Below are 27,717 nucleotides of genomic sequence, written 5' to 3' on the forward strand. Positions count from 1 at the left end.
GCTCAGGTTGTGGTCCCAGGGTCTTGGGGTCAAGTCCCCGCATTGGGCTCTCTGCTCAGTGGGAAGCCGGCTTTTTCCTCTCCCTCTGCCTGCCACTCCCCATCCTTGTGCTTGAGCTCACTCTCTGTCAAATGAACAAATCTTTAAAAAAAAAAAGAAGAAGAATACACTACAACCATCTCACCCCAGATATTCAAAGTTCCTACAGTGTTTGAAAATTAATCCGTGTAATTCACCATGTCAGTATGCATATACCTGATTCCATTCTTTGGTGTTTACATAAGAGAAATAAAATATGTGTTTACAGAATGATTACAAAAATTTTTTAAATAAATTTTGTCAGAGAGTGCATGCCAGATAGAGCACAAGCAGGGGGAGCTGCAGGCCAAGGGAAAAGCAGGCTCCTGCTGAGCTCAGCAGGGAGCCTGATGGGCTTGATCCCAGGACCCTGGGATCATGACCTGAGCCTTTTTAAAAGCAGATTTCACAGTACCTTTACCATAATAATCCAAACTCACTGCCTTTTTTGCTCTTTTTCCTCCAAGTCTCCCACTTCTGGCTCTAACTACCACATCTGCCCTGGGACTCCTGCTGCTATCCCATACACATTTTTTAAAGTATTAAGTCAGTTTAGCAAAAGAGTACTGTTTTAATATGTTCAGTGTATCTTGTAGAATTGTCACTTGAGACAAATTATTTGTTATTTAAAGGACTGATAATGGGGCACCTGGGTGGCTCAATGGGTTAAAGCCTCTGCTCAGCAGGGAGCCTGCTTCCCTTGCTCTCTCTGCCTGCCTCTCTGCCTACTTGTGATCTCTTGTCTGTCAAATAAATAAATAAAATCTTAAAAAAAAATAAAGGACTGATAAGAATTTAACTTTTTAAAAAGATTTTATTTATTTATTTGACAAACAGAGATCACAAGTAGGCAGAGAGGTGGGCAGGTTATGGGGGGGGAAGCAGGCTCCCTGCTGAGCAGAGAGCCAATGCGGGGCTCCATCCCAGGACCCTGAAATCATGACCTGAGCCAAAGGCAGAGGCTTATAACACTGAGCCACCCAGGCGCCCCAAGAATTTAACTTCTAAGAATATGATCCATAACAAATATTTTATATGTAAATGAATGAGAGAAAAGAAGAAGGAACAAAACCAGTGTAAAAAATATGAAAGTTATTGGTAGTCAAATTTAGCAAAAATTTGCTGTTCCAAGTACAGTATAATGAATAGTTACGTGTACTTAGGACAGAAAATTGAATCAATTGAAACAAAACCTACAAGCAGTAATAGAAGAAACAGATACTAATTAAGCAGTTCATTGTGTACATACCCTAAAATGTGTAATTGAAGTGTTAAATTTCTAGGTAAAAGAGATGCTTTGGAGATTGGTAGTTCGAATTTTTCAACTTCTAACAGGGTTTTCAAGTTTTTATTACCATTAATAAGAAAATTCTTCTGTTATTCCCTCCAAAAGCAACATCTCTCATATTCCTGTTACCATCATTTTATTAAAAAGTGGTTTTTCACTCAAAAAAGAATAAATACTATAAAGCCACTAAATTTTATTTAATTTTTTAAAGATGTTATTTATTTATTTGAGAGAGAGAAAGGGAGAGATCGAGAACGAGCAGAGGGAGGGCAGAGGTAGAAACAGACTCCACAGAACAGGGAGCCCAGGGTGCAGGGGCTTGATCACGGGATCTTGGGATCATGACCTGAGCTGAAGGCAGACGCTTAACCATGTGAGCCGCCCAGGTGCCCCTAAAGCCACTAAATTTTAAAACTTAGATGAAATAAAAAATAAATTTCCAAAATCAGCTCAAGAAGCAGAAGACTTACAAAGACCAGTGAGGGGTGCCTGGTTGACTCCGTGGGTTAAGCTTCTGCCTTCTGCTCAGGTCATGATCTCAGGGTCCTGAGATCAAGCCCTGCATCTGGCTCTCTACCCAGCAGGGAGCCTCTTCCTCCTCTCTTCCTGCCTCTCTGCCTCCTTGTGGTGTGTGTCTGGCTGTCTGGCTGTCTCTCTCTCTCTCTCTCTGTCAAATAAATAAATAAATAAATAAATAAAATCTTTAAAAGGAAAAAAAAGACCAGTGAATACAGTATTATATTGGATAGTCAGAAAAACTACCAATTCTACTTTTAAGAGCAAATTTGACTAAACCTTCTTGGAATTGGGGTTATCCCTAATTTATAAAAACTTCTTTAGATTAAAGTATGGGGGGAAAGTACACAATTCTGTCTATAAGGGTAAAATACATTTTGATAACAAAATCAGATAAAGACTTATTTAAATCACAATGTTGTGATCCTCTGTTGGGATGACAGATCTCATCCTCCAACAGGTTAGCCCAAGCCATCCCAGCCACGTTTCTCACAGAACAATAAGGGGACCCTAAGAGCTAGTGGAAATTAGCCAGAGAGCTTATTTAAACCCTTAATTTCAGTAACTTGGCTAAAGTTTCATTGGCCAAAGCAGAGCACATGGCTGAGCCTGGAATCAGAACATAGGGAAATTATACTTAATATTTTGATGGTAATAGTTGAAGGATCACATTGTAGAGAGAGTGGTATAGGAAGTGAGTCTATTATTGCAACCACTCTATCACACATATCTAGAAATGAACTTTATAGAAAATGTGCATGCAACCTAAATGGAAGAAAAACATAAAACTATGGAATAGATGAGTAGAAGGACCTAAAAGGATAGAGTGTCAGGAAACATAACCATGAAAGAATCTGGAATATGACAGAGGTGCCTCTACAAATTAATGAAATAACAAAAGTATTTTGTTAGCATTGGAACAGTGGTTTTATATGGGAAATAGGGAAAAAAAGAGAGAGCCTTCATAATATGTGCTAAAATAAATTCCAAATTAATTAAGGATAATAATATGAAAACAGTTACAATTATTGGAAAATGTAGAATATTTTTATGACTTTGGGATAGGAAAGAGATCTTATTCAAGATATAGAGAGCATAGTAGGAGCACTTGGGTGCCACAGTTGGTTAAGTGTCTGATTCTTGATTTTGGCTCAGGTTATGATCTTACCATCATGAGATAGAGCCCTCTGTTGGGCTCTTCGTGGAGCATGTAGCCTGGTTGGGATACTCTCTCTCCTTCTCCTTCCTTCTTTCTCTCTCTAATAAACTACTAAATTAATTTTAAAAAAGCACAGTAGTAAAAGAATAAAATTTCTGTATGACTAAATAAATAATACATGACAAACTGAGAAAAATTTGATACACTAGTATTTCTAAAGAATGCTTACAATCAGTAATAAAAAGATAATCCAATAGAAGATGTACAATAAACATGGAGTTCAAAGAAGAAGAAATAAAAATGATCAGTAAACACATGAAAATATATTATCACTAGAAAATATCAAGAATATCTAGCTTTAATTAATTTACTTTTAAAAAAATTTTATTTATTTGACCGAGAGATCACAAGTAGAGAGGCAGGCAGAGAGAGAGAGAGAGAAGCAGGCTCCCTGCGGAGCAGAGAGCCCGATGCGGGGCTCGATCCCAGGACCCTGGGATCATGACCTGAGCCGAAGGCAGAGGCTTTAACCCACTGAGCCACCCAGGCATCCCTCCATTTATTTCTTAGTTTAAGCTTTATCTTTACAATTTTGTTCATTTTTTTCCTCTTCAAGTACAGTAACTCTTTCAAAGTTCTTTTGTCTCTGAGTCTGTTTCTAGTAGCTGAACAGTCGTAATCTTTTTATAGTGGAATATGTCAAGCATTTACAAAAGTAGAATATAATACATCTACTGTACCTATCAACCAACTTCAGCATGTATCAGTATATTGAATACCTCCTACTAAACTCATCTGTACCTCCTACTTTGCCATCCCTTATAGTTTCTGTTAAAATCTTATCTATCTATCTATCTATTTATTTATTTATTTATTAGCACGAGAGCAAATGGGGTGGGGAAGGGCAAAGGGAAAGGTGGGTAAGGAGTCCCAAGCAGACCCTGTGCTGAGTGTGGACCCATACATGGCGCTCCATCTCACAACCCCAGATCATGACCTGAGCTGAAACCAAGAGTTGGATGCTTAACTGACCGAGCCACCAAGGCACCTCCTCACCTCTGATTATTTTAAAGCAAGTCATGAAGAATTCCTTTCATATATAAGTATTTCAAAATGAAACCACTCTATTGTCATACTTGAAAAAAACAGTAATTTCTTAATATCATTCAATTTCCATTATTGTATATATTTGCTAATTTGAAGATTTACATGAACTCTATAAATTTCAGCAAAAGTAAAAGTTCCTAAAACTGAAATTAAAGAAATGAGTTATCTTGACTGTTTGAGAAATTGAATTTATAATAACAATGGTAATAAAACCTTCCCATAAGGAATCATTGAGCCCAGATTCCTTTAATTGAAATTTTTATTGAGATAATTGTAAATTCACATACAGTTGTAACAGAAATTGCAGGGTAGTCCTGTGTACTTGTTACTTAGTTTCCACAGTGGTAATGTTTTGTAATATTTTAGAACAAGGGAGATAACTGACATTGACACAGTCCCCCAATTATATTCTTTGGTCTCCTCTTACCTGGATAATTTCTCAGTCTTCCTTTGTCTTTTTTGACCTTGATAGTTTTAAATTTTATTGGCCAGTTATGTAGTAAGATTTTTCTAAATTTGAATTTGTTTGATGTTTGCTTATGATTAACTTCATGTTACATGTTTTTGGCAAGAATATGACAATAATGGTATTGCATCCCTTCCCAGTGCATCTTAGATTTGGTACCACGTGATGTTGCTAACTGGTGATGGTAACTTTAAAGCAATTTAAGATGGTGCCTTTGATATTTCTTTATTAAATTGCTTTTTTTTCTTTTGTTATTAATAAGTATCTTTTTGGGAGAAACAATCAATCTATTAGTATCCTATTTCTCATCATTATTTTACCCACTAATATTAGCATTTGCTGATGAGTTTTAACTAAACAGTTATTGCTGTAGTATTTGTCAGTTGGTGATTTTGCATTATTAATTTTTGGGCACCTGAAATTCTGTGTTTGGCACTGTGGTAAACTTGCTTATCTTGAATGATAAAGTAATGAAGTTGAAAGAAGTTTGAATGATCCTCTGATGTCAACTATGTTCAGTATTGGTATTGTGTTAGTACAGGAAGGAGTCTTACAGAATTTTGTAATATTTTAAAAAGCTTTTAGCATTCTTTTAGTTTGTGTTATAACATTGCTATTGGAAATTTGTGGGTTATTGTTAGTTCACAAATTATTGTTACTGTATTTTTGCTGAGATAGTGTGAGGAAATAAGAGATGGCTTAGAGGGGCGCCTATGTGTCTCAGTGGGTTAAAGCCTCTGCCTTCGGCTCAGGTCATGATCCAGGGTCCTGGGATCAAGCCCCACATCGGGGTCTCTGCTTGACAGGGAACCTGCTTCCCTTCCTCTCTCTCCTTGCCTGCCTCTCTGCCTACTTGTGATCTCTGTCTGTCAAATAAATAAGTAAAATTTTTAACAAGAACAACAAAAGATTTTAAAAAAGAGTATGTGGTTAGAAAGTTTCTGTAATTTGGCCTGTCCACCCCATTGATGCGGTATTTTACTGAATTGGTCAGCAGCTGCCATCATATCTGCTGGCATATCAACTGTAGATTTTCTACTACTTCTGGCTTCAGCTTTGTTCTCAGCTTTGTCACTTGACATGTATGTTAGGGAATACCTTAATCTGGGCCCAGCATTAAAAAAAAGTAATCATGTTTTTATGGCAGAAAACCAGAAAGAGTGCTAAGTATTCGTATTTTGTATCCTTAACATCATCAGATGGAGAAGGCACTAATTTTCAGAAGAGCTAAGTGAAGGAGGGGGAGGTTAAACTAATAATTGGCAGTTATAAAGAGGCACATGAACAAAAAATGAAAAAGAAAAGAGAAATTGTAGAGTTCTGTTTGGTTGATGTTGTCAGTTTGTCTAGATCCTAGTTAGTTGGTAAATTTTGAATTTGCAAGGTAAACAGTAATTCATTTTTTAATTATTATATCCTTTTAATTTGATTATTAATTATTTGTTCATTTTCTAGGAATACAGGAATTTCCAGAAAATATAAAAAATTGTAAAGTTTTGACGGTTGTGGAGGCCAGTGTAAACCCTATTTCCAAGTAAGTTCTGAGTTGAATTACAAGTTAATTTTGAGTAAAACAGCTGTGAATTAGTAGTAGAAAATTATTTTCTATATTTTTAATGTGTAATTGGTATCAACTTTAAATTTCATTTTTAGGTTAAAATGAAACCTTTTTATAACCATGGTTTTTTCTAATGCCATATTTTCTAACCTCCTATTTTACAAAGGTAAATTAGACATCCGAACAGATAATCCAGATGTTTTGCTCCAGGTCTCACAGATGTTTTGTGTCAGTAATGAGGCTAGAATATGGTTTCCTCCCTCAGTGATACTTTCAGAATATAAGAATTTCTTCACTCACAAATCAGCTGTGTAGCACTCAAAAACTTTTGAAAATAGTAAAAGAAACTGAAAGATCAGGAAGGTAAGAACAACAAAAAAGGAAAAACCATGTGATTGGTTACAACATATGCCAGAGGTCATAAATTTTCTTTTATGATAGTAATGGCTATAAATAGAACACTTTCCTGACTCCAGAACTATTAAGTTTTGCAAAAATGGAATAGTGAAGCAAAAGATGAGTAGAGCATGGTTTAGTGTAGCTAAGTCAAAAACTGAAACCAGCTTTCACATAATACAGTACTATATTTAGTGAATATTTTCAAACATTGGTGCTTCATTTGCTGTGGTAGATGAAGGAATGTGACATAGGAAAGAAACAACATAAGTCAAAGACTGAGAAGTCTCACTGCAACAGAACTTTGTACTTTTTAAAAATCTAGGAAAACATGTAATGATGATGTTTTGTCTTTAGCTAAAAATATTGCTCTAGTATCCAGTTCTAGATCTGGAATTTCTTTTGTAAACCAGAGGAAATAAAGGGAAAGCTGATACATACAGGTTCTCATATGGCTCCAAAATATCCTTTAGCTTTTTGTGTTACTTCTTCTTTGCTTATTATAAAATTATGCAATCTTTATTTGGTTATTTAAAGGCCAGGTTTTGAAATTGAAAATAATTTCTAAACTACTGGCTCTCAAATGGGAATGATTTAGCCCCCAATGGTCATTTGGCAAATTCTGAAGACAGTTCTGGTTTTTAAAACCTGCAGTGGTGGGTGGTGCTACTGGTTCCGAATAGATAAGGCCGGGCTTGCTGCTGAACAGTACAGTGGAGAAGACAGCCTCCTCAATACAAAGAATCACCAGCCCCAAAAGTCCATATTGTCATGGTTTGAGGGGAAAAAAAATACTGTCAAGTTTTGCAATTCTTTATGAATCCTTTGGGTTGATGTTAGATAAGGCAAATTTCAAGAGTGCTTGCCAATGTCATAGTTATGTCCTAAATACATTTCTCTGTACTGTGGTTCATTCAAGTTGACCTTTTTGTGCACATTTTATCTTGAGGCAAATACTATCTCATTTCCTATTTACGAAGATAAAAAAGTTATTGAAGTAGGTAAATTATTATAAAAAGGAAATCTCAGGTTTGTGGGTCCCTCATTAAAGTAAAAAGGTAACTGTTACCTGTTAAGAACATGTGTTGGTTAGACAGATTCTTAGATAGATTAGATTCTGAGACTGAAATTCTGTGTGTTAATTTAACTTAAATTCTGATATATTTTATATAGGCTTCCTGATGGATTTTCTCAGCTGTTAAACCTAACGCAGTTATATCTAAATGATGCTTTCCTTGAGTTCTTGCCAGCTAACTTTGGCAGGTAAATTACAGTTTCTTTTAAAACCTTTTCTTGTTAGTTCTTACAAAGTTGACAAAACTAAAAGTTGCTTTAGTAATACTATTGATTATACTTTCATACGCTCTTCTTTTGTAATTATTTCCAAACCTTGAGGTTTTTACAGTTTTTGGGGTCTTGTTATTTTTTCTTTGAATTTATATTCCCAGATAAATAAATAAGCAGTGAATATTTAGAAAAAAAAGGTAATTTACAACTTGAATTGGTTTTTAAAGTATTCAAAAATACTTTAAATGTGGGTAATTTCTATATTTTTGAGAACAGAATACTATATTTTTAGCATTTACCATATTTGAAAATGATCTAATTATTGATTTATCTGTCTTCTCCACTAGAATCAAAATTCTGGAGAAAAGAAAGTGTGTTTCTGGGGACCACCCCATTGGCACACTCCTGCCAGTATCTGAACATAGAGTAATTCTTTTTTTTTTTTTTTTAAAGATTTTATTTATTTATTTGACAGAGAGAGAGATCACAAATAGGCAGAGAGACAGACAGAGAGAGAGATGAGGAGAAGCAGGCTCCCTGCTGAGCAGAGAGCCCCATGCGGGACTCGATCCCAGGCCCCTGGGATCATGACCTGAGCCGAAGGCAGAGGCTTAACCCACTGAGCCACCCAGGCGCCCCACATAGAGTAATTCTTGTCGTTATAGTCTTTGAGTAACTTTTTTTTAATGAAAAGATGAACATTGAGTGAATGACTATTAGGTATCAAATTACTATTATTTTAAAACTAGTAGAGAAAGTGCTTTTTCAATGACATGTTAATTTTAGTCATCTTTTTGTCTGTAAATAAAGATACATAGTGTATGATCTCACTTATATGTGGAATCTCAAAATAAAACCAAACCTGAGCTTCATTAGATACAGAGAACAGATTGGTGGTTGGCACAGGTGAGGGTGGCAATATGGGTAAAGGTGGTACAAAAAAGGTGGTAAAGTTCAAATTTCCAGTTATAAAATAAATAAATTTTGAGTGTGTAATTGCTGTTCTCAGCAATACTGGATTGCATATTTGAGAGTTGCTGAGAAAGTAGATTCTAAAAGTTCTCATCATAAGAAAAAAATTAACTATGATGATGGATGTTAACTACACTTACTATGGTGGTCATTTTACAATATATACACATATACATTATATTGGATACCTGAAACTAATAATGTTATATGTCAATTACATTTTAACTAAGAGAGAATGAATTCTGGGCATTATTGTAGCCTATTGACTGTCCTGTGGGACCCACTTTATCATGCTTCATATATTTATTTACATACATAAATATATATGTGTATTTATCTGTGTTTATGTGTAATTATGCTTATACTTGCTTATACTTTTAATATATTCATATATGATGTATAATATATATATATATATATATATATATATGGAGCATACTTGTCAGATTCCTGTTTTTTTATATCTGGTATTTGGACCACTTTTTTATGGAAATATATTTGACATATAACATTTTGTAAGTTTAAGGTGTATAGCGTGTTGATTTGATACATTTATATATTGCAATATGATTGACATTATGGCATTAGTTAGCAACTCTAGACCACCCAATCTTCTCATTTTCCCTTAATTTTATTGGAATGTGCATCACTGAAGGGCCAGAGGATTTCTCCTTTATTATATCCCCTTAAGTTCCTTTGTTGTTTTTTCTCTTGGAGCTGGACTCTGTAGTTGAATTACTGTTCTCTAACCTGCTAATGGCTAATATTTTGGAGGCATGTTTGCATGAAATGCTGTAGGATTAATATTTAGGGACAACAAGTTGTGCTTTAAATGTGTTTAGAAGTGTTTAACTTTTTTCCCCCAACTAATTCTGAGGGGCAGAAAAAGCCTTTTCTTACTTTGCAATTACAGAATATTGGTTGCTTTAAAACTTGGAGTATGACATCACTGTCTTTGTCATAGATGATTAATTTGTTATTTTGTTTTGCAGATTAACTAAACTCCAGATATTAGAACTTAGAGAAAACCAGTTGAAAATGTTGCCAAAGTAAGTAAAGGTGCTATTCTTTCTAAAATAGGAATTTTTAATTCTTCTGAAGATTTTTTTTAAGTATTCTCTGCACCCATTGTGGGGCTCAAACTTAATAATTCCCAAGATCAGGAATCCCAAACTCTACTGACGAGCCAGCCAGGCACCCCAAGAATTTTGAATTCTTAAGTCTTTAAAGAAATGTTAGTTTTGTAATATCTAAAATATGAGTGAAAATTATTTTTAAAAGACTGACTTGTGATCATATTTTGATCACATTGTGAACAATATGACTTGTGGTCATATTTTAATCAGTGGTATTGAATATAAAACTTTCACATCTGTTGTTGGTATTTTATGGTGATTTCATAAGCTTTCTGAATTTGGTCTTGTGTCACAAATATCAAAATATGTCTATAAAATCTACTAGTCCCATATAGAGGTCCCAGTTCATATACTAGAGCTCTTATATAGTATTAATTAGTGAAATCTGTAGGGTCTTTATGTGAAGTTTGATAACTGTAATTTTAAGAATTTGTTGGGTTTTGTAGTCTGTTGTAAGTTAGAAGTGGGATGGACAGCCCTCTGCTGGTAAGCTAACATCAAGAAAAGATGGCAATCCAAGAGCAAGTAAGATAAAGCTAAAACAGATCTACACACTGAAAATGCACTATAGTGTGTGTCCATTTGTTGAAAAAAATACATTAAAACTTCCTGAATTCATCGCTACATTTTTACAGTGTAGGCATTGGCAAACTACTGTCTTACTAAATCTGGCCCACTGTTAATTTGTGCAAAGAAGTTTCACTGGAAATACATTTATTCATTTACATATTGTCTACGGCTCCCTTTGCTCTATAGTGTTAGAATCAAATAGTTGTGACAAAGACTGTATGCAAAGCCTAAATTATTTATTCTCTGATCCTTTACAGAATACTTTGCTGATTTCTGTTGTGATTGATTTGTCAGGAGTTAATTGTTAGCTTTTAAGGGAGATATCTCCAGTTCCCCAGGAGTTTGGCTTCCTCAGCTTCTGTGGCATCTTATTTGCATCTGTTATGAAATTTACCATGTTAGTCTTGTTTTTTTTTTTTTTTTAAGATTGTATTTATTTATTTGACAGAGATCACAAGAAGGCAGAGAGGCAGGCAGAGAGAGAGAGAGAGAGGAAGGGAAGCAGGCTCCCTGCTGAGCAGAGAATCCGACCTCCAGATCCCAGGACCCTGAGATCATGACCTGAGCCAAAGGCAGAGGCTTAATCCACTGAACCACCCAGGCACCCCAATCTTGTTTTTTTTAATGCATTTTATTTCACTCTTTTTAAAAAAGATTTTATTTATTTGACATAGAGACACACAGTGAGAGAAGGAACACAAGTAGGGGGAGTAGGAAAGGGAGAAGCAGGCTTCCCACTGAGCGGGGAGACTAATGCAGGGCTCTGTCCCAGGACCCTGGGATCATGACCTAAGCCAAAGGCAGACGCTTACCTACCTAGCCACCCAGGCAACCCTCCCTTTTACTCCTGTTTTTACCTGGCCAACTTATATGCATGCACACATGTACCTATAACCTTCCCCATGAATGTGAGTCTTTGAGGACAAGGAGCATATCTGGTTTTGATTCCCAGAAGACATCATCTATTAGCTGACTGTTGTTCAGTGCAGGAAAGATTGGTATTTATAGTGATGGTTGTGAGTATAAATTAAAATGGGAATTATGATCCATACTAAATTCATAAAGGTTTAAATATTTTACAGATGTGGTACTGGCATCAGTGACTCCTTTAGTTCAAACGGACTGCTTTCTAAGAGATTTGAATAGGATGTAAATTGTTTACTCTAATAGCTAAGCCTATAATTAATATTGTTTATCTGATACCATAATTTTAACTTACTATTTTATCTCATTTAACTTTAAACTGGGCTCTGTCTGATATATTTTCAAATATAATTCTTTACTGCTTTCTTTTTAAGAGTTGTGATTAAAACTTTTGAGACCTCACAAACCTGTAAAAAGGCAGAAACTACTAAAGTCATGTGCATTCAAGTTATGTGAGTGAACCTTTTTATAATCAAAGATGAGAGCAGTGGGAAAGCTGTTTCAGTTATGTAGCTAAGTGAAATTTAATACCATCTAAGTACTAGAGGGCACAGGGCCAAGCACACAAAAGATGTGGTTTTTTCCCTGTGACACAAGAAGAGATGATAAAAAGGAGTTAAATACAAAGAAATTCGAGAGGTAAATAGGAAGAAATTTGAGGGATATATTGTCTTTGGTTTCTCCTTGAAGTAGGAATCTGGATCTTAAATGAAGACTTGAAAATGAAAACGTGAAATTTTGTCTTAGATTTTTGAGGTATCTTAGAGTAGGACTAAAGTTGCCAGTATAAATTAATGCAAGTTAATATAGAGACATTTTGAAGATTTTACATTTTATTTCTTTTTTGTTACATATACATGTCATTCACTTTTCCCTGCATCAGTTTTTAAACTTCTTTCTAAAGACGTCATTCATAATTGAATTTTTCCAATGCACTGCTTCTTTTTTGTACTCTTGTATGACTTACCCTTTTGTTACAGTGTTTAACTACTCTGTGTGCATTTTCTATGTTCTTTTGTTATTTTAATAATTTCTTCAATTCTCCCCTCCCTCCTCACACTCCTTTTTACTTTTCTCAAATGCTTACCTGGATATAGTTTAATGTGATAGCTTCTCATTTTTCTTCAAAAGGTCCTGGAAACCTTCTTTGTTATGAAGCAAACTACAACTGACTTAGAGATTTGGACAAAGATATGAGTAAGGGAGCAATTATAGTTGAGACTAGGCCTTTAATAAGTCTAAGTTAAATAAAGCAGCTTTGAGAAAAATTGGTGTTGTGAAATAATTTAAAGGAATATTGATAGAATGGCATACTTTAAATGGAAGGGTTAGGAGAAATTAGTTTCCTCTAATGTTGGGTCAGTAACATAGTGTCATTACAATTATTTGTGTTCTTTTGTTTATCTATTATTTTTTAAAAATTCTTATTTATTTGAGAGAGAGCAATAAAGATGCGCACTTGCAAACACAGGGGAAGAACAACAGGGGACGGTAAAGAGGCTGCCTGCCAAGCAAGGAGCCCTAGGTGGGACTAGATCCTGGGACCCTAGGAACATGACCTGAGCCAAAAGCAGTTGCTTAATGAACTGAGACACCTAGGCGCACCTCCAATTATGTGTGTTCCTATGTTTTAGTTTTTTCACTGAAAAGGCAGAGAAACGTTTTGTGAGTGTTATTTTACTTTTTCTAATTTGTTAAATTTCCAGAGAAGATAGAAATAGTCTGTGTTCTTATTTTGTAATTTAAGGAGGCTGTTGGTTTTTAATAGTGTTAATTTTTAAGCCATTAGCATATTAATATATATTAATAATATGATGATAACTGTATTTTGCTTTCATTTTGGCATATCCTAAAAAATTACAGCACGAAGTTCTTTATCTGGGTAGCTGGTAGTACCTCAATCTATCAAATACAAGGTTTCTCTAAAAATAGTAATTATAAGAGTGTAAATATGTATTTGAATTAACTCGTTTAGGTTTTTTTTTAAAGATTTTATTTATTTATTTTACAGACAGAGATTATAAGGAGGCAGAGAGTCAGGCAGAGAGAGAGGAGGAAGCAGGCTTCCCGCTGAGCAGAGAGCCCCACGCGGGGTTCAATCCCAGGACCCTGGGATCACGACCTGAGCCGAAGGCAGAGGCTTGAGACACCCAGGCGCCCCCAGTTTAGGTTTTTAAAATGCTGTATTGAAGGAGAGATAAAAGTACAGTTTAGCTTATTTCGTTATTAAATGAGGTTTTGTACAATTTTCAAGTCACTGTAGTTGCAGAGAAATATTGGTAGTAAGTTGGAAGTTAAAAATGATTTTACTACTCATATTTATGATTCTTATAAAACTTGATTTTGAGTTGTATTGAAATTAATTTGGAAATGTGGTAAGAAATTTACTGTTTAGAATTTTGAGTACTTATTTTTAGAAATAAGCTATTTTGAAGTTTTACAAATATATGACCAGTCTTGAAAAACGGTAATAATTACTGTGTAGCTGCCAGTCTAATTCATTAGTTAATTAATACTAAATGAAAATTTATTCTGTGAAAAAAGCAAAAACCAGTTATTCATATTCTGGTCTGTGTGTTTAAATTTACTATGACTACTGTTTAGGAATAGAAATGAAGAGCTGATGAGAACCCAAATTAGAGAATAATTCATAACTTATTTTATTTAGAAATTAAATAAAGAAAACTTTTCTGAGAAATTATATTTATTTTGTCAATATGGTGAAACCTGTACATTAGATCTTACCTAAGAATGTTTAATACTATTGATTTGAAAGCTTCCATTTAATTGAAGTTTTTATATACTCAATTCTTCATTAATCCCATGTGCATAGAACCATGAATAGACTGACCCAACTGGAAAGACTGGATTTGGGAAGTAATGAATTCACAGAAGTGGTAAGTTCTTACCAGTCTCTATTCAAAGGTCTTAAATTTGATTGAGAGCATGTGAAAGTTAATGTATTTATTTCTTAGCATTTTTTTAAAGACTTTACTTATTTATTTGACAGACAGAGATCACAGGTAAACAGAGAAGCAGGCAGAAAGAGAGGAAGGGAGGCAGGCTCCCTGCTGAGCAGAGAGCCCAATGCGGGGCTGGATCCCAGGACCCTGGGATCAGGACTTGAGCCCAAGGCAGAGGCTTTAGCCCACTGTGAGCCACCCAGGAGCCCCTCTTAGCATTTTAAAATATAAAATAGGTTAAAGATATATACATATTTTGGGGAAAAAAGATACGAAAACACTTAAGAGGGAGAGTTAATCAGATAGAAATATCTGACAGTAGTGAGAATCAAATGTAAAATAAAGGAGAAACCCATGGAAAAAGTAACAAAATTAGGCACAGCAAGTAGACAGTTTGAGAGATCATAAGGGAAAAACAAAGTTTCATCAGCCTAGATGAGTAAGAAAAAGTACTTCTAAGGCAAAAGTAAATTGCTGGGTCATGGGGAAAAGGCTAATAAATATTTTTACAGATAATGATTGATAGTATCTTTTTATTCTTGAAAGTGATGGGACTTATTTTTATTTCTTTATTAGTTTTATAAATATTTGAGCCTATTCTGTAATGCTTGTCTTGTCTTTTTTTTTTTTTTTTTTTTTTTTTTGGAATGCTCATCTTTGAGTTTTCTTTTAGTAGTACCACTGTAGTAATTATAATATAATGAAAGGTCTAGAATCTTGGCTCTGCTCCATGCTACCCCCCCTCCCCCATTATTTATTAAATGTTTTAAACCAGAAGTTACCATTACAAGTTCCCTGGAACTACTTCTGACAAATAAAAACATTCAAGTAAATTACTGAATTCCCCCACCCCCTTCTTACCCAAACAGCCTGAAGTACTTGAGCAACTAAGTGGATTGAAAGAATTTTGGATGGATGGTAATAGACTGACTTTTATTCCAGGGGTATGTATATCAAACTTTATATGGTTTCTCTTAGTGAAGTCTGTTCTTTGCAGTTTGATGAATTGTACATTTTCAGATTACTTTCTTTTTTTAAGGATGGTTATTTAATTGTAAATATATTAGATAGAAGAAAATAGCATTTTTTAAACTACCAGTACATTCTTTTTTCTTTCTTTTTAAGATTTTATTTATTTATTTGACAGAGCTCACAAGTAGACAGAGAGAGAGAGGAGGGAAGCAGGCTCCCTGCTGAGCAGAGAGCCCAATGTGGGGCTTGATCCCAGGACCCTGGGATCATGACCTGAGCTGAAAGCAGAGGCTTCAACCCACTGAGCCACCCAGGTGCCTGTTAGCTATCAGTACATTCTTGACAAAATTCAGAATATTAACATAGTAAACTTTGTAAAATAGATTCTTTTTAATTTCCTGGACCTGGAGTATGTCCTTCGCAGTGGTTGCTTTTGAGTTTATATCCTAACTCATTTTGTCCAGAGAACTGTTAAAGTGGTTTATTTTCCATGTAGTTTCTGTCCTAACGACCGACATTTATTTATTCCCATGCCCAAAGAACCTAAGAATCCTGTTACCTTCTGTTGCCCTAGCCAATGGTGACAGCTGAGTTCCCAAAGAAAAGTATATGGCCATTGTCACTCTGCTAGGCTCTTAGCAGGAACTCTTAGCTTTATTACTGAATACATTACTTACAGCTTTTAATAAAAAATTGAATCTTTTCTCTCATACAAACATTTTATTGTGAATTATAACTTGGTATTGAGTTTATTACCTAAACTAGCCATAAATTCACTTAATATAGTCATTAGATTTCCTTTTTTTACTTACAGTTTATCGGTAGTTTGAAACAGCTCACATACTTGGATGTTTCCAAAAATAACATTGAAATGATTGAAGAAGGAATTTCAGCATGTGAAAACCTTCAAGACCTCCTGTTATCAAGCAATTCACTTCAACAACTGCCTGAGACTATTGGTTTGTATTGCTTTCTAATTCATGTAATTCCTTTTTATTAATGTAAAATCTCAGAAATTAAGTTTTTGCCATTGTTTCATTTAAAGCTTTCATATATCAAATTTTATATGTTATGAGCTAGTTTTATTGTACTGCCAGTCACAGATCTTAGTTGAATTGTTTCGTGTGATCAGTTACACATTTTACATCTTGGTTGACATTACTATATTTTTCTTTAAGGAAATGTCATGTTTATCACTATACTAAAATTTAAACTCTTTAAAAAGAAGTTGATTTATCTAAATTATAATACCTATTCATAGCCCTTACCTAGTATCTTTTTTTCAGTCTCCATTTTAGACTCAAAGTTGAGAAAACAAACCAGTTAGCAAATTCCATGAGATTCTATATTTGTAGTTGCTTTTAGTCTGATGATGCCTCAAGGAAAATGAATTATTTTGATTCAAGAACCAAAAACATAAATCTTGCCATCTTCATGATGTTTAAACATAAAAACCAAAAAAATATTTTTATTTATTTTATTCATTGAGTTACTTAGCTGTTTTAGCTCAGGCTACATTTTGCAGATTCTACTATAACTTATTCAACAGTTTTAATTTGATATTAAACTCTATTTTTATTGTTTTAGCATTTAAAATACACAGAATAGTTTACCATATACCTATGAATTTTATACACCTACCATTCCTTCTTGCCTGTGCTCACTTGTGCCTTGACATTATTTTAAGGAGCAGTGCTAGGTCTGTGAACAAAGCAGGCAGAAGTCCCTCCTTTTATGAAGCTTGCATTCTAACAGGAGTAAAATAGATAAATACACACTAATGTTAAAAGGTGATATATTGGTAAAAGTTGAAAATATAGGGTAAGGGAGTACAGATTAATGAGGTTGGGTTGGTTTCTCTTTTAGATAGGTTGATTAAGAAAATTCTGTATGATTGATGTGTGCTCACATTGACTGTTGTTTGACTTGCTTCTAGTTAAAGCTGGAAAATTATGTGTTATCTCTTTCCTTAAATAGGTTCACTGAATAATGTAACAACTCTTAAAATAGATGAAAATCAATTAATGTATCTGCCAGACTCTATAGGAGGGTAAGATTTTTCTGAATCACTAGAAGACTTTACTTTCATTCAGCTTTATATATTTATGTTTATAAATAGTATGTATGCATTTCATTCAATCACATATATTTCCAGATAAGTGCATGAATAGCAGCTAAAGGAGATTCCATAAGCATTTAAATAAGTAATTGGTTACAGGTTGGCTAGGTTTTTTAATAAAGGCAGGCATATTTTTATTGTTAAATTAAGTTTAGTGGAAATAAGAGTTTTTCTGGATTTGTTGAAGTCAAGTTCAAATATTGATATATTCTTAAGTTTCGGATTATGTATAGGAAACTTTAAAAATAATGTGTGTTTTCTGTTTTAATTAGGTTAGTGTCAATAGAAGAACTGGACTGTAGCTTCAATGAAGTTGAAGCTTTGCCTTCATCTGTTGGACAGCTTACTAATATAAGAACCTTTGCTGCAGATCATAATTATTTACAACAGTTACCCCCAGAGGTATTGTATTTTAAATTTGCTTTGCATTTTCTTTATTTTTTTCTATATTATTCATTATAGCTATCCAGTGTGGTTTTATTTCTTTTATTTCTTTAGAAATAATTATGTAACTGTTATCTATTTTCTGAATAACAGTCAGATATACTGATTTACAGAGATACTTGAATACTTTTATTTACACATGGAAATTAGTAACTGAAAAGAGAAAATGTGTTTCCTTTTATAAATGAGAAGAATGTTTTCGTTATTTTCATAAATGATATGTTACTTCTGTCTATTAAGCAGTAGGCCAGAATTTTGATCCCCAGTTTTATGTTTCTCCTTCAGATTGGAAGCTGGAAAAATATAACTGTCTTATTTCTCCATTCCAATAAACTTGAGACACTTCCAGAGGAAATGGGTGATATGCAAAAATTAAAAGTCATCAATTTAAGTGACAATAGGTTTGTAATAATGTTGATTTATAGAAAATATTGATTGGATAAAATTAAGTTTCTTTATAAATAGTATGATAGAAAACGGCATGCATGTTGCTCTTTTCCTACATATTTTTTGTTTTTTCTTTTTTTTTTAAAGATTTTATTTATTTGACAGACAGAGATTACAAGTAGGCAGAGAGGTAGGCAAAGAGAGAGAGGAGGAAGCAGGCTCCCTGCCGAGCAGAGAGCCCGATGCGGGGCTCTATCCCAGGACCCTGAGATCATGACCTGAGCCGAAGGCAGAGGCTTAACCCACTGAGCCACCCAGGCGCCCCAATATTTTTTGTTTTTAGAATTTTCATTTGAAAGAATGACCTGATTTTACCTGTGGTTTTTAATACTGTGGTAATTTACCATAGTTAATTTTGTGTTGACTTCAGCAATACAACTTATTGCTTGAGCTATGCAGCTGTTCTTTGCTTATAGTCACCTTTTATATTCCTACAGTCATATCTTCACCTTAATACTGCTGCTGAGTGGAGCAGAGATGTGATTAGGCACCCATTCACATAGCTTGGGCAACACAGTCAAGGTGCAGAGCAAGTAGATCACTAGAATTACTAAATTGGAATCATGTTAAATTAAGAACAACCTGTCCATAATTTTTCCTGAGGTAAAGATACTAATAATGATAAAAGAACATTCGTAGAGCATTTTTACTTTATGCTTTCATAGCATCTTACAAAGTATTCAAAACAACACTATGAAATAGTACTGTAGGTATTGTTATTTTATGAGGAGAAAATTAAAACCCAAATTTCAGATGACTCATTTAGCTTGTAAAGTAGAGGTTTAGTGTAAGCCCAGTTTTCTAATTAGGGTATTCAGACTGTTCCATTTTATTTTAGAATAACCACTGCCTGTTTTTAAAAAATTCAGTCCTCATTTCTTCCCATACTTTGTACCCCAAAGCTACAGCCCTAGCCCTAGGCTCTAGCAAATTGCCTTGGAAGTTAGGCATAGCAGAGTGGATAAGCATTAATAAGGTAGAAGGTTTAAGTAGACATTCTTTTTAAATAGGTGCTGTTCTAGTTTGGCATTCTGATGAATTGTTAATATCACTTTGTTTTTTATTCATTATAGTGTTTAAGTAGTCTTTGGAATATGAAAGTCCTGGCTCACAAGAAAAAATAGAACAGTACAGTTTTTATAACAAACTATCACTAAGGCTTTCTGTAGTAGTACAAATAAAATATTCAAAGCAGTATTATGAGACATGCTTAATGTGTTCTTGTATTTGCATTAAAGTAGGGATGGTTAACATTTTTTCCTAGCAGACAGTTTTTGGGATTTATTAGATTATCCATTTTCCCCCTAGCTGAATTAATTCAGTGGAAGAATTGTATTTTTAAAGTGATTCTTATTAAACTGGATAGTATTTTGTCATATCTGTGTCAAAGACCTATATTGGGTTCTCTCCTAAATTAAATTTTTTTCTCCTATTTTCATACTCAGTAATACAATATTATTTAGAAGACCGTTAGGTTTTGCTCTTACATTTTAACATTTGTTATTTTAATTTTGTATTTTCCCCACAGGTTAAAGAATTTGCCCTTTAGCTTTACAAAGCTGCAACAATTGACTGCTATGTGGCTCTCAGATAATCAGGTAGGCATTCTGATTTTGTAAATTACTGGAATTCCAATTGTGTTAAATGATTATGCATAATAATTTACATGGGCTCATTTAAGAGCAGTTATACTTTGGTGTACATTTTAAAATATATATAAGAAAAATCTTGGAAAATACTGAGATACAGATATTTCTGTGTAGTTTCTGTAGATTCAAAACAATAAATCCTATTGGACTTGTCTAATTTCTCTTGAATCTGTAAAAAGATACATTGATTAAGAAATCAGACTCAAACTTCATTTCGAAGTGTTTTTCTCATTCTCCATACCTTCCCAAACTCCTCCAGCCCCTTAGCCCCTGCTCAGCCCTGCTGTCCAGAGCGTCTTTTTAGGCTGAGCTGCTCTCTTGGGCCAGAGAGGGGTGGGGCTTGAAGGACTGAGTGGATGTTGGGTTTTTCATTCAATAAACTGGTGATTTCTTACTAACTTAAAAAAAAAATCAGACTCGATATTCTCTAACTTCTTTAAGTTTTTAGTGATCCTCTGTGGCATATGTCTATAGAAATTTAATAGTCAATTTATTATTTTTCCAAACATTTTTTAAAAGATTTTATTTATTTGCCAGAGAGGGAGATCACAAGTAGGCAGAGAGAACGGGGGAAGCAGGCTCCCTGCTGAGCAGAGAACCCGATGTGGGGCTCCATCCCAGGACCCTGAGATCATGACCCTAGCTGAAGGCATAGGACTAACCCACTGAGCCACCTAGGTGCCCCCTAGGACACTTTTGAGAGTGAAAGGAGCTTTATGATAATTCTGTCAAAAGAGCATGTGTAAAATGCGAATGTCCCAGGCAAATTGGGCATTTGGTCATCATGGTTATAATCAGTTATTTATATATGCCACTAGTTTAAGAGGAAGAATTGATCCTCTGATACATGTCAACCTACTGTAGTTGAAGGTGAACTAGTATAACATGAACAAGCAAGTAGTAGGATCAGATTGTTATTTTTAGAAAGCTTTTTGAACTGCACTGTGAAAGATGGATTAGCAGGGGTGATGGTGCCAGGTGTGAAAGCAGAAGAGACTGGTTGGAGGGCATTGCCATACTCAAGACAGTAGAACATGTTGGCTGAAGTAAGGTAATAACAGGACCAGGGAAGAGTGGGTATATTTAAGGCATAACTTAAAAGGCCACATCAGTAGAATATATGAAGAATGCACGCGTGTGAGAAGAAAGGAAGTAAAAGCAAAGATGAGCCTCAGAGATGTAGCTGGAGTGACTCGCTGGATATTGATCTGGTAATCAAAATGAAGAACCACAACAGAAAGAAATAGGTTTATGGGAAGATACTAAGTTCCAATTAGGCATGTTAAGTTTGAAGTACCTTTGATATATCTGAGTAGGCATCTAGAGAATAATTCTAGTGGCCATGATCCCCCAGGTTCCTCGACTTTGTTCTAGACTGTGATTTCTGTGCTCTGGGTTTGTCCATTCTTTAAATTTCGAACCTCCTGGGATTTCTCAGTATTGCTCCTGAAGGCACAATTTCCTTTTCTCCAGGACATTATAGACCTATTCATTTTGTTTGTTTTATTAAGAAATTTTTTCAAAAGTTTTCCATCACAAGAAAAGATACAGGAGCTCAGCTCATCATCTTAATCACTTTTTTTAGGGAGTGGTTTCATATCTTTTATTATTTTCTCAAAAGGGAGTCTATAAATTTATTTATTTAGTTGTTAGGGATGGATGAATCCTGAGGAACTAACATTCATATGTTTATTTATGTATTTATTACTAACATTTAAGTGACAGGTGTATTACAAGACTTAGAAAGGGTGGCCATAGAGGTGGAAGAAAAACTTTATGATAGTAGATTCAAGTTAAGGATGAGGTAGCTGGCTTTAAGGAAGAAGTTGTAATGGGATACATGCTGTTGGGGAGTCAATTCAAATAAAATCTGGAAAATATACATTATTTCTTGCCAACTTTTGACTACAGCTAATGTAGTTTTAGGAATACATTAGAACAAAAACCCAATTGATGCAATTTAAGGAATGAATAAATGAGAGAATGGAGGCATACAGTTGTTGATTGAGCTTTTAAGAAGGCTGGATAAGAAAGAAGAGAGGAACATAAACCAGTAGCTTGGGGCAATGTAAGAAGGAATCCTTTAGTATTAGAGAACATTTTTATAGGTTGTTTAAGGAGGCTATGTAGAGAATGAGGTTAAAAATATGAGAGGGAGTAGATAATTATTATGTAACTGATAGAATTTAAAACTGGTAGAGGGATGCCTGGGTGGCTCAGTTGGTTAAGCATGTGCCCTCAGCTTGGGTCATGATCCTGGGTCCTGGGATTGAGCCCCACGTCGGGCTCCTTGCTCATTGGGGACCCTGCTTCTCCCTCTGCCTGCTCTGTCCTCTACTTGTGCTCTCTCTCTGACAAATAAATAAGTAAAATCTTAAAAAATACAATAAAACTGTGGCAGGAGTTCTTGTCTTTTTGAAGGCAGCTTGGGCTGATGTGAGAGGGAGAACTTGCACACATCCTAAATGTTTCTAAGGAATTAAGAATTATTCCTTGGACTTACCTTTGATTGATAAACATTTATTCAATAAACTTATTGAAGGCTTACAATAGTTCATGAACTGCTTTGGGAGCTTGAGATATATTGGTGAAACAAAGAGAGTCATATTTTTATTGAGATTACACTTTCAAGAGATAGAAACAAGTAATTATGTAATAGTATGTCAGAGCTACAAAGAAAAACAGAAGCTGATAGGCATTAGAAGAATAGGAGGGCAAGAGTAAACATCCTGTTTTAAATAGGGTGATATAGGAATAAAGTGTCTTTCTCTAAGGAAGGGCACCAGTAGAGCAGATGCTCACAGGAAATTAGGAGTGAGTCATGCATAGATTAGGGCAGTGAGTTGGAAAAGGAGGTACATTTAAATATTAAAGTTAAGTTAATAATAAAGTTAATAAAGTTAAGTTAATATTAAAGTAAAGTTCCCAATACTGGAATGAGCTTGTTGTAACTGAGTAATAGATAAAAACCCTGATGGCTGGAATACAGTGAGCAAGGAAGAGAACTGAGTAAGATTAGATCAGAGAGGAAAACGAATTAGATCACATAGGACCTTGTAGGCTGTAGTAACCAACTGGGGTTTTACCCTGAATTAGATAGAAATCTGTTGAAGTATTTCTTGCCAGGGAATGGCGAGAGGTAACATTTTTTAAAAGATCGTTTTGACACTTGAGTGAGGAATGGGCCATAGTTAGGTGGTAAGGTTATTGGTGGAATATTCTGTTTTGGAAGGAGAAAGTTTAGTAAGGAGGCGGTTGCAGTAGTTTAGAAGGAGGTGTTGCTTGCCTTCAACTATTGTGATAGTGAGATGGTGAGAAGAAATGTAGGGATGTCAGGTATTGGCTAGAGATAAAATTTGGGAGTCAGTATTTTACAGATGTTCCATTTAACACCATAGAACTGCATAAAATTAGTAGGGAGAGAGGATAGAGAAGAAGAGAAGATCAAAGACTAAGCACAGGAAGGAGAGTGGCACCACAAGGAGAATAAGAAGGACCAGCCAACCAGGAGAGTATGTTATCCAGAGAATTATCTGAAGAAAGTGCTTCAGGAAAGATCATCTGTGCCACATGTTGCCAGTGATTTGGGTAGATGAGAACTTCTAATTGGCCATTAGGTGTGTTAAGGTAGAAGTAGTTGCTGACCCTGGGAAGAGTACATAGTTTTAGTGGAACGTTGGGAATGAAATACTGATTTCAGTGTATTACAGTTCATGGAAGGCGAAAAGGTCAGGTCAGTGCATCTATCTTAGTACTCTAGTTAAGTTTCCATTTGGACAGTTAATAGATAGGTCTCTCTGTATTTGCCTTGGTCTTAGAAATAAATGTTAGTATTTTATCCTTGCAAAGAGTAGTTATCATTCACCTGAGAAAAACTTTGGCAAAATATTTTTAGTTTAATTTGAAATGTCTCAATCTTAGGATTCACAATGTAGATTGTTGTAAACGTTCTAGTTTAATTGGGAAGAAATCTCCTGTATAATATTGGCTAAGTATTGAATTTTAGGTTCAAAACAAAATAGGGGTTAACTTACTATCTGTAAGTAGGAGGAAATCTTTTTTCCATATCTATTCTTTGGTATTTCTTACTGATTATTTTTTTTTAAGCATAGAGTATGCAGTTTGCTGATCCTTTTAATGCTTAGTATTTGACCTTGAGCAATATCCTATAATAAATTATCTAAAGCTATATTTTCCCAGGGTTGTGGATACACTAGACTTATAAGATATTCTTAAGTTCCATAGTTAAATTTGCTTGGGAGACTGTATTATATCCTCTTTTGAATTATATTAACAACCCTTATGTGTTGCTGTAGTAAAGAAACCCACTTGTCTACACTTCAGGATTCTCCAGACTTCTTAACCAAGATCCTTTTTCTTACCCAATTCTTATTAATATCCCTAAAAGCCTTAAGCTGTTGTCAGTCCACACTTTTGAATCAGATTGTAGTATTTCCTTGTTCTGCAAGTTAAGGAAATACTGAAATGATGATACCTTTGCTTTTATTACAGCTTGAACATAGTGATTATTGCATCATCATTAAATGTGTCAGTTCATATATATGTGGAACTCTTAATTTTCTGATCTCTTAATTGAATATTTAATATGAAACGTTTTGAAATTTTTCATCTGGATTCTCAGAACATTGCTGGGCCCTGGCTATACCAGATACTTAGAGTTATGAGACATAGCTCCTGGTATTAAGGACTCAGACTTTTAGTATAATAGCACTATTGCAGCAAATCAATACCAGAAAATTATGCCAGATGACTCCTTTTAGTGAAATTATCTAGTATCTAAGACAATCTCTTCATATTTACAGTGTTCTCTCATTTTCATCTCTTTGTTCCACATCTGTTAATTACTTAAAAAAAAAAAAAATTGTAGTGGGGACACCTGTAGCTAAGTCAGTTGAGCATCCAGCTCTTGATTTGATCTCAGGGACATGAGATTGAGCCCCAGGTGTTGCTCTGCCTAATATTCTCTCCCTCTGCCCCTCCCCCCACCCACGTTGGCACACTCTCTCTAAAATAAATTAATAAATCTTAAAAAAAAAATCGTAGGGGTGCCTGAGTGACTCAGTTAAACATCTGCCTTTGCCTCAGGTCATCATCTCAGTGTCCTGGCAGTGAGTGAGTCCCATGTTGGGGCCCCTGCCCTGTAGGAAGTCCACTTCTCCTTCCCTCTCCATTCAGGTGCCACTTGGATGTATAAATCTTAACTACTATTCATCATATAGTGTATTACCTTTTATTTAGACCTGCACTGTCCAGTACAGTAGGCACTGCTGTCATGAGTGTAGTCCAAATTGAGATGTGCTCTAAGCATAAAATGTACACTGGATTTTGTATATGTAATATAAACAAAGAAAATAAAATATCACATTTGCAATTGTTATTTGATCACACATCAAAATTATATTTTAGATATACAGGATATGCTAAATTTAATGCATTATCAAAATTTAACTTATTTTTGCTTTTTAAAAACATGTAGCTGCTAAAAATTTATAAATTATCTATGGTTCTCACTTTAGTGTCACTTCTGTATTTATGCTGGACAGTGTTGACTTGGACTATTGAAATTCCTAACTGGTCTCTGCCTCCAGTGTTGGCACCACTTTCAATCTTATATCACCCTGATTTCATTCTGAACCACACTTCAAGTGATCCTTTTATCTGGTTCCAGCACTAATCTACTTAAAACCATTTCATGACTTCTTTCTCCATACAGTATCCTTCAAGACCTCACTCATCCTGTCTTCATCTCTATCCCTTATACCTTCATTTTCATATCCCCAAATGGGTTCTCTCTTGGAACATTGTTCACCCCTCTCACCTGGTAATGCCCATTCATCATGTAGGAAGGCATTCTCTCAGGAGTGCTTTCCTAATCACTCGAGATTGTGATAAATGAACACCTTTGATGGGTTCTGTTACTCCCTGTATCCTCTCTAACCTGTACTTAAATCATGTTTTAATGTCTCATTTTGCTCTCACCTGTCTTACCTTTCATACATCGTAAGCTCTCCTAAATTGGTAATCGTATACCTGGTGCCTGTCATAGTACTTTGGCATATAAAGGCCAAATATAAGTAAATATTTGTTGTGATTCCAGATTTCAGAGGATGAATATTTATTAGATATATTGTGGGAATTATGGCAAAGGTTTTGATCTCCGGGTCATAAGTTCAAGCCCCATGTTGGGTGTAGAGGTTACAAAAAATAATAATAAATTTTTAAAAAGAAACGGGAATAGAGATCACAGGAGTTAGATGTTTTAGGGAATGGAGAGACTGGTAAATAGTTATCAATTTCTTTTTCTGACTTTGTACTCCATAATTAACAGATAATTAGTTTTCTTCTAACATCTGTGTTGAAATATAATTCACATACCATAAAATTCACGCATTTTAAAGTGTACAATTAATGCATTTTAATATATTTATAGAATTTTACAGTTATTAACATAGTTAATTTTAGAATTATTTCAAGGGTGATTTGTTATTTGTTTGCTTTAAAGATTTTATTTATTTATTTGAGAGAGAGAACATTAGCAGGAACAGCATCAGAAGGAGAGGGAGAAGCAGACTCTGCAGAGCAGACGCGGGGCTCAATCCCAGGATCCTGGGATCATGATCTGAGCCAAAGGGAGGCATTTAACTGTATGGGCCACCCAGGCACCCTGGGGTAATTAGTTTTGAAAAGCCTCTAAATAATTCTGTTATGTCCATCTAAGTTGACTGCTTTCCCCTTTCTCACGTACTCCTCATCTCCTAAGACTTCAGTGGGTTAAGAGCATGACCATGTCATTTACATTTTATATCTGTTGAATTATCCATGACTGTGGAAAGATTTGTCATAAAAGAATCAAGAATAGATGGATACTGCCGGAAGGTCAGTAGATAATTAGGAAAGGAGAGAATGAAAGAGGCAGAATTCAGAATGGTAGAGGCACAATTGACTATCCCACAAAAGAACAGTTATTTACACTTGAAGAGATACAAGTGATGATCTCACAGTATTTGTAAGCTCTGAATCTACCCTCCAACCCAGGGTTTATGAGCTATGGGAGAATAAGCACCCCTGCATTTGAGAAGACTTAAGGAGAGCACTGTGTTTGGGAAAGGAATAGATCTACCATTTCTGTTATCTGAGGAGATCAAGGAAAGTTTTCAGTGAAGATGTTTGAGATGCAGGGCATTTTGTTTACCAAGAAAAATTGAGAGGCATGGAGGAAAATATTTGACTGGGAGTAAGATTATTGGATGGAACTAGCTAGCTGCAAAATTTTCACAAAAGTCTAAAGATTTATTTGGTAGGGTGGCAGGTGAGGGAGAGATTGGGTAGTTCCCTCTCTATTTAGAGTTGACTAAGGCTTGGATTGGTAGGATTTTAAGTTAAAATGATGGCTAAAGTTACTAGTTTTCTTAAGAATAAATTGAAATCACTTTATAACCAGTTAGGAAAGAAGTCTTAAGAAAAAAAGAGGTCCAAAATGATGGATTTATAGTTTCACCACTGAGTAACTTGTGGTATCATTAAGGTAGACAGGAGACAGGGAGAAGAGAGAATCAGGTTACAACTTCGTATTTGTTTTAAGTACTCTCTTTTCAGCTAGAGTTAATCTGCAGATAACTGGACTAAACCTTCTAAATTATTTCCT

General features: G+C 34.9%; 1 protein-coding gene across 12 annotated transcripts in view; it reads left to right on the forward strand.

The window, feature by feature from the left end:
• The window catches only part of ERBIN (erbb2 interacting protein), a 126,747-nt gene that overhangs the window by 61,244 nt on the left and 37,786 nt on the right, over positions 1-27,717 (forward strand). For all 12 annotated transcript variants that reach the window (XM_059175124.1, XM_059175126.1, XM_059175123.1 and 9 more), the window contains 10 exons: positions 6,070-6,148; positions 7,742-7,831; positions 9,820-9,876; positions 14,291-14,354; positions 15,290-15,364; positions 16,207-16,351; positions 17,370-17,442; positions 17,784-17,913; positions 18,241-18,356; positions 19,931-20,000. In XM_059175124.1, the coding sequence (XP_059031107.1) occupies positions 6,070-6,148; positions 7,742-7,831; positions 9,820-9,876; positions 14,291-14,354; positions 15,290-15,364; positions 16,207-16,351; positions 17,370-17,442; positions 17,784-17,913; positions 18,241-18,356; positions 19,931-20,000 (899 nt within the window). The remainder of the gene's footprint in view (positions 1-6,069; positions 6,149-7,741; positions 7,832-9,819; positions 9,877-14,290; positions 14,355-15,289; positions 15,365-16,206; positions 16,352-17,369; positions 17,443-17,783; positions 17,914-18,240; positions 18,357-19,930; positions 20,001-27,717) is intronic.

The sequence above is a fragment of the Mustela lutreola genome, chromosome 5, assembly GCF_030435805.1.
Source record: "Mustela lutreola isolate mMusLut2 chromosome 5, mMusLut2.pri, whole genome shotgun sequence".
NCBI lineage: Eukaryota > Metazoa > Chordata > Mammalia > Carnivora > Mustelidae > Mustela > Mustela lutreola.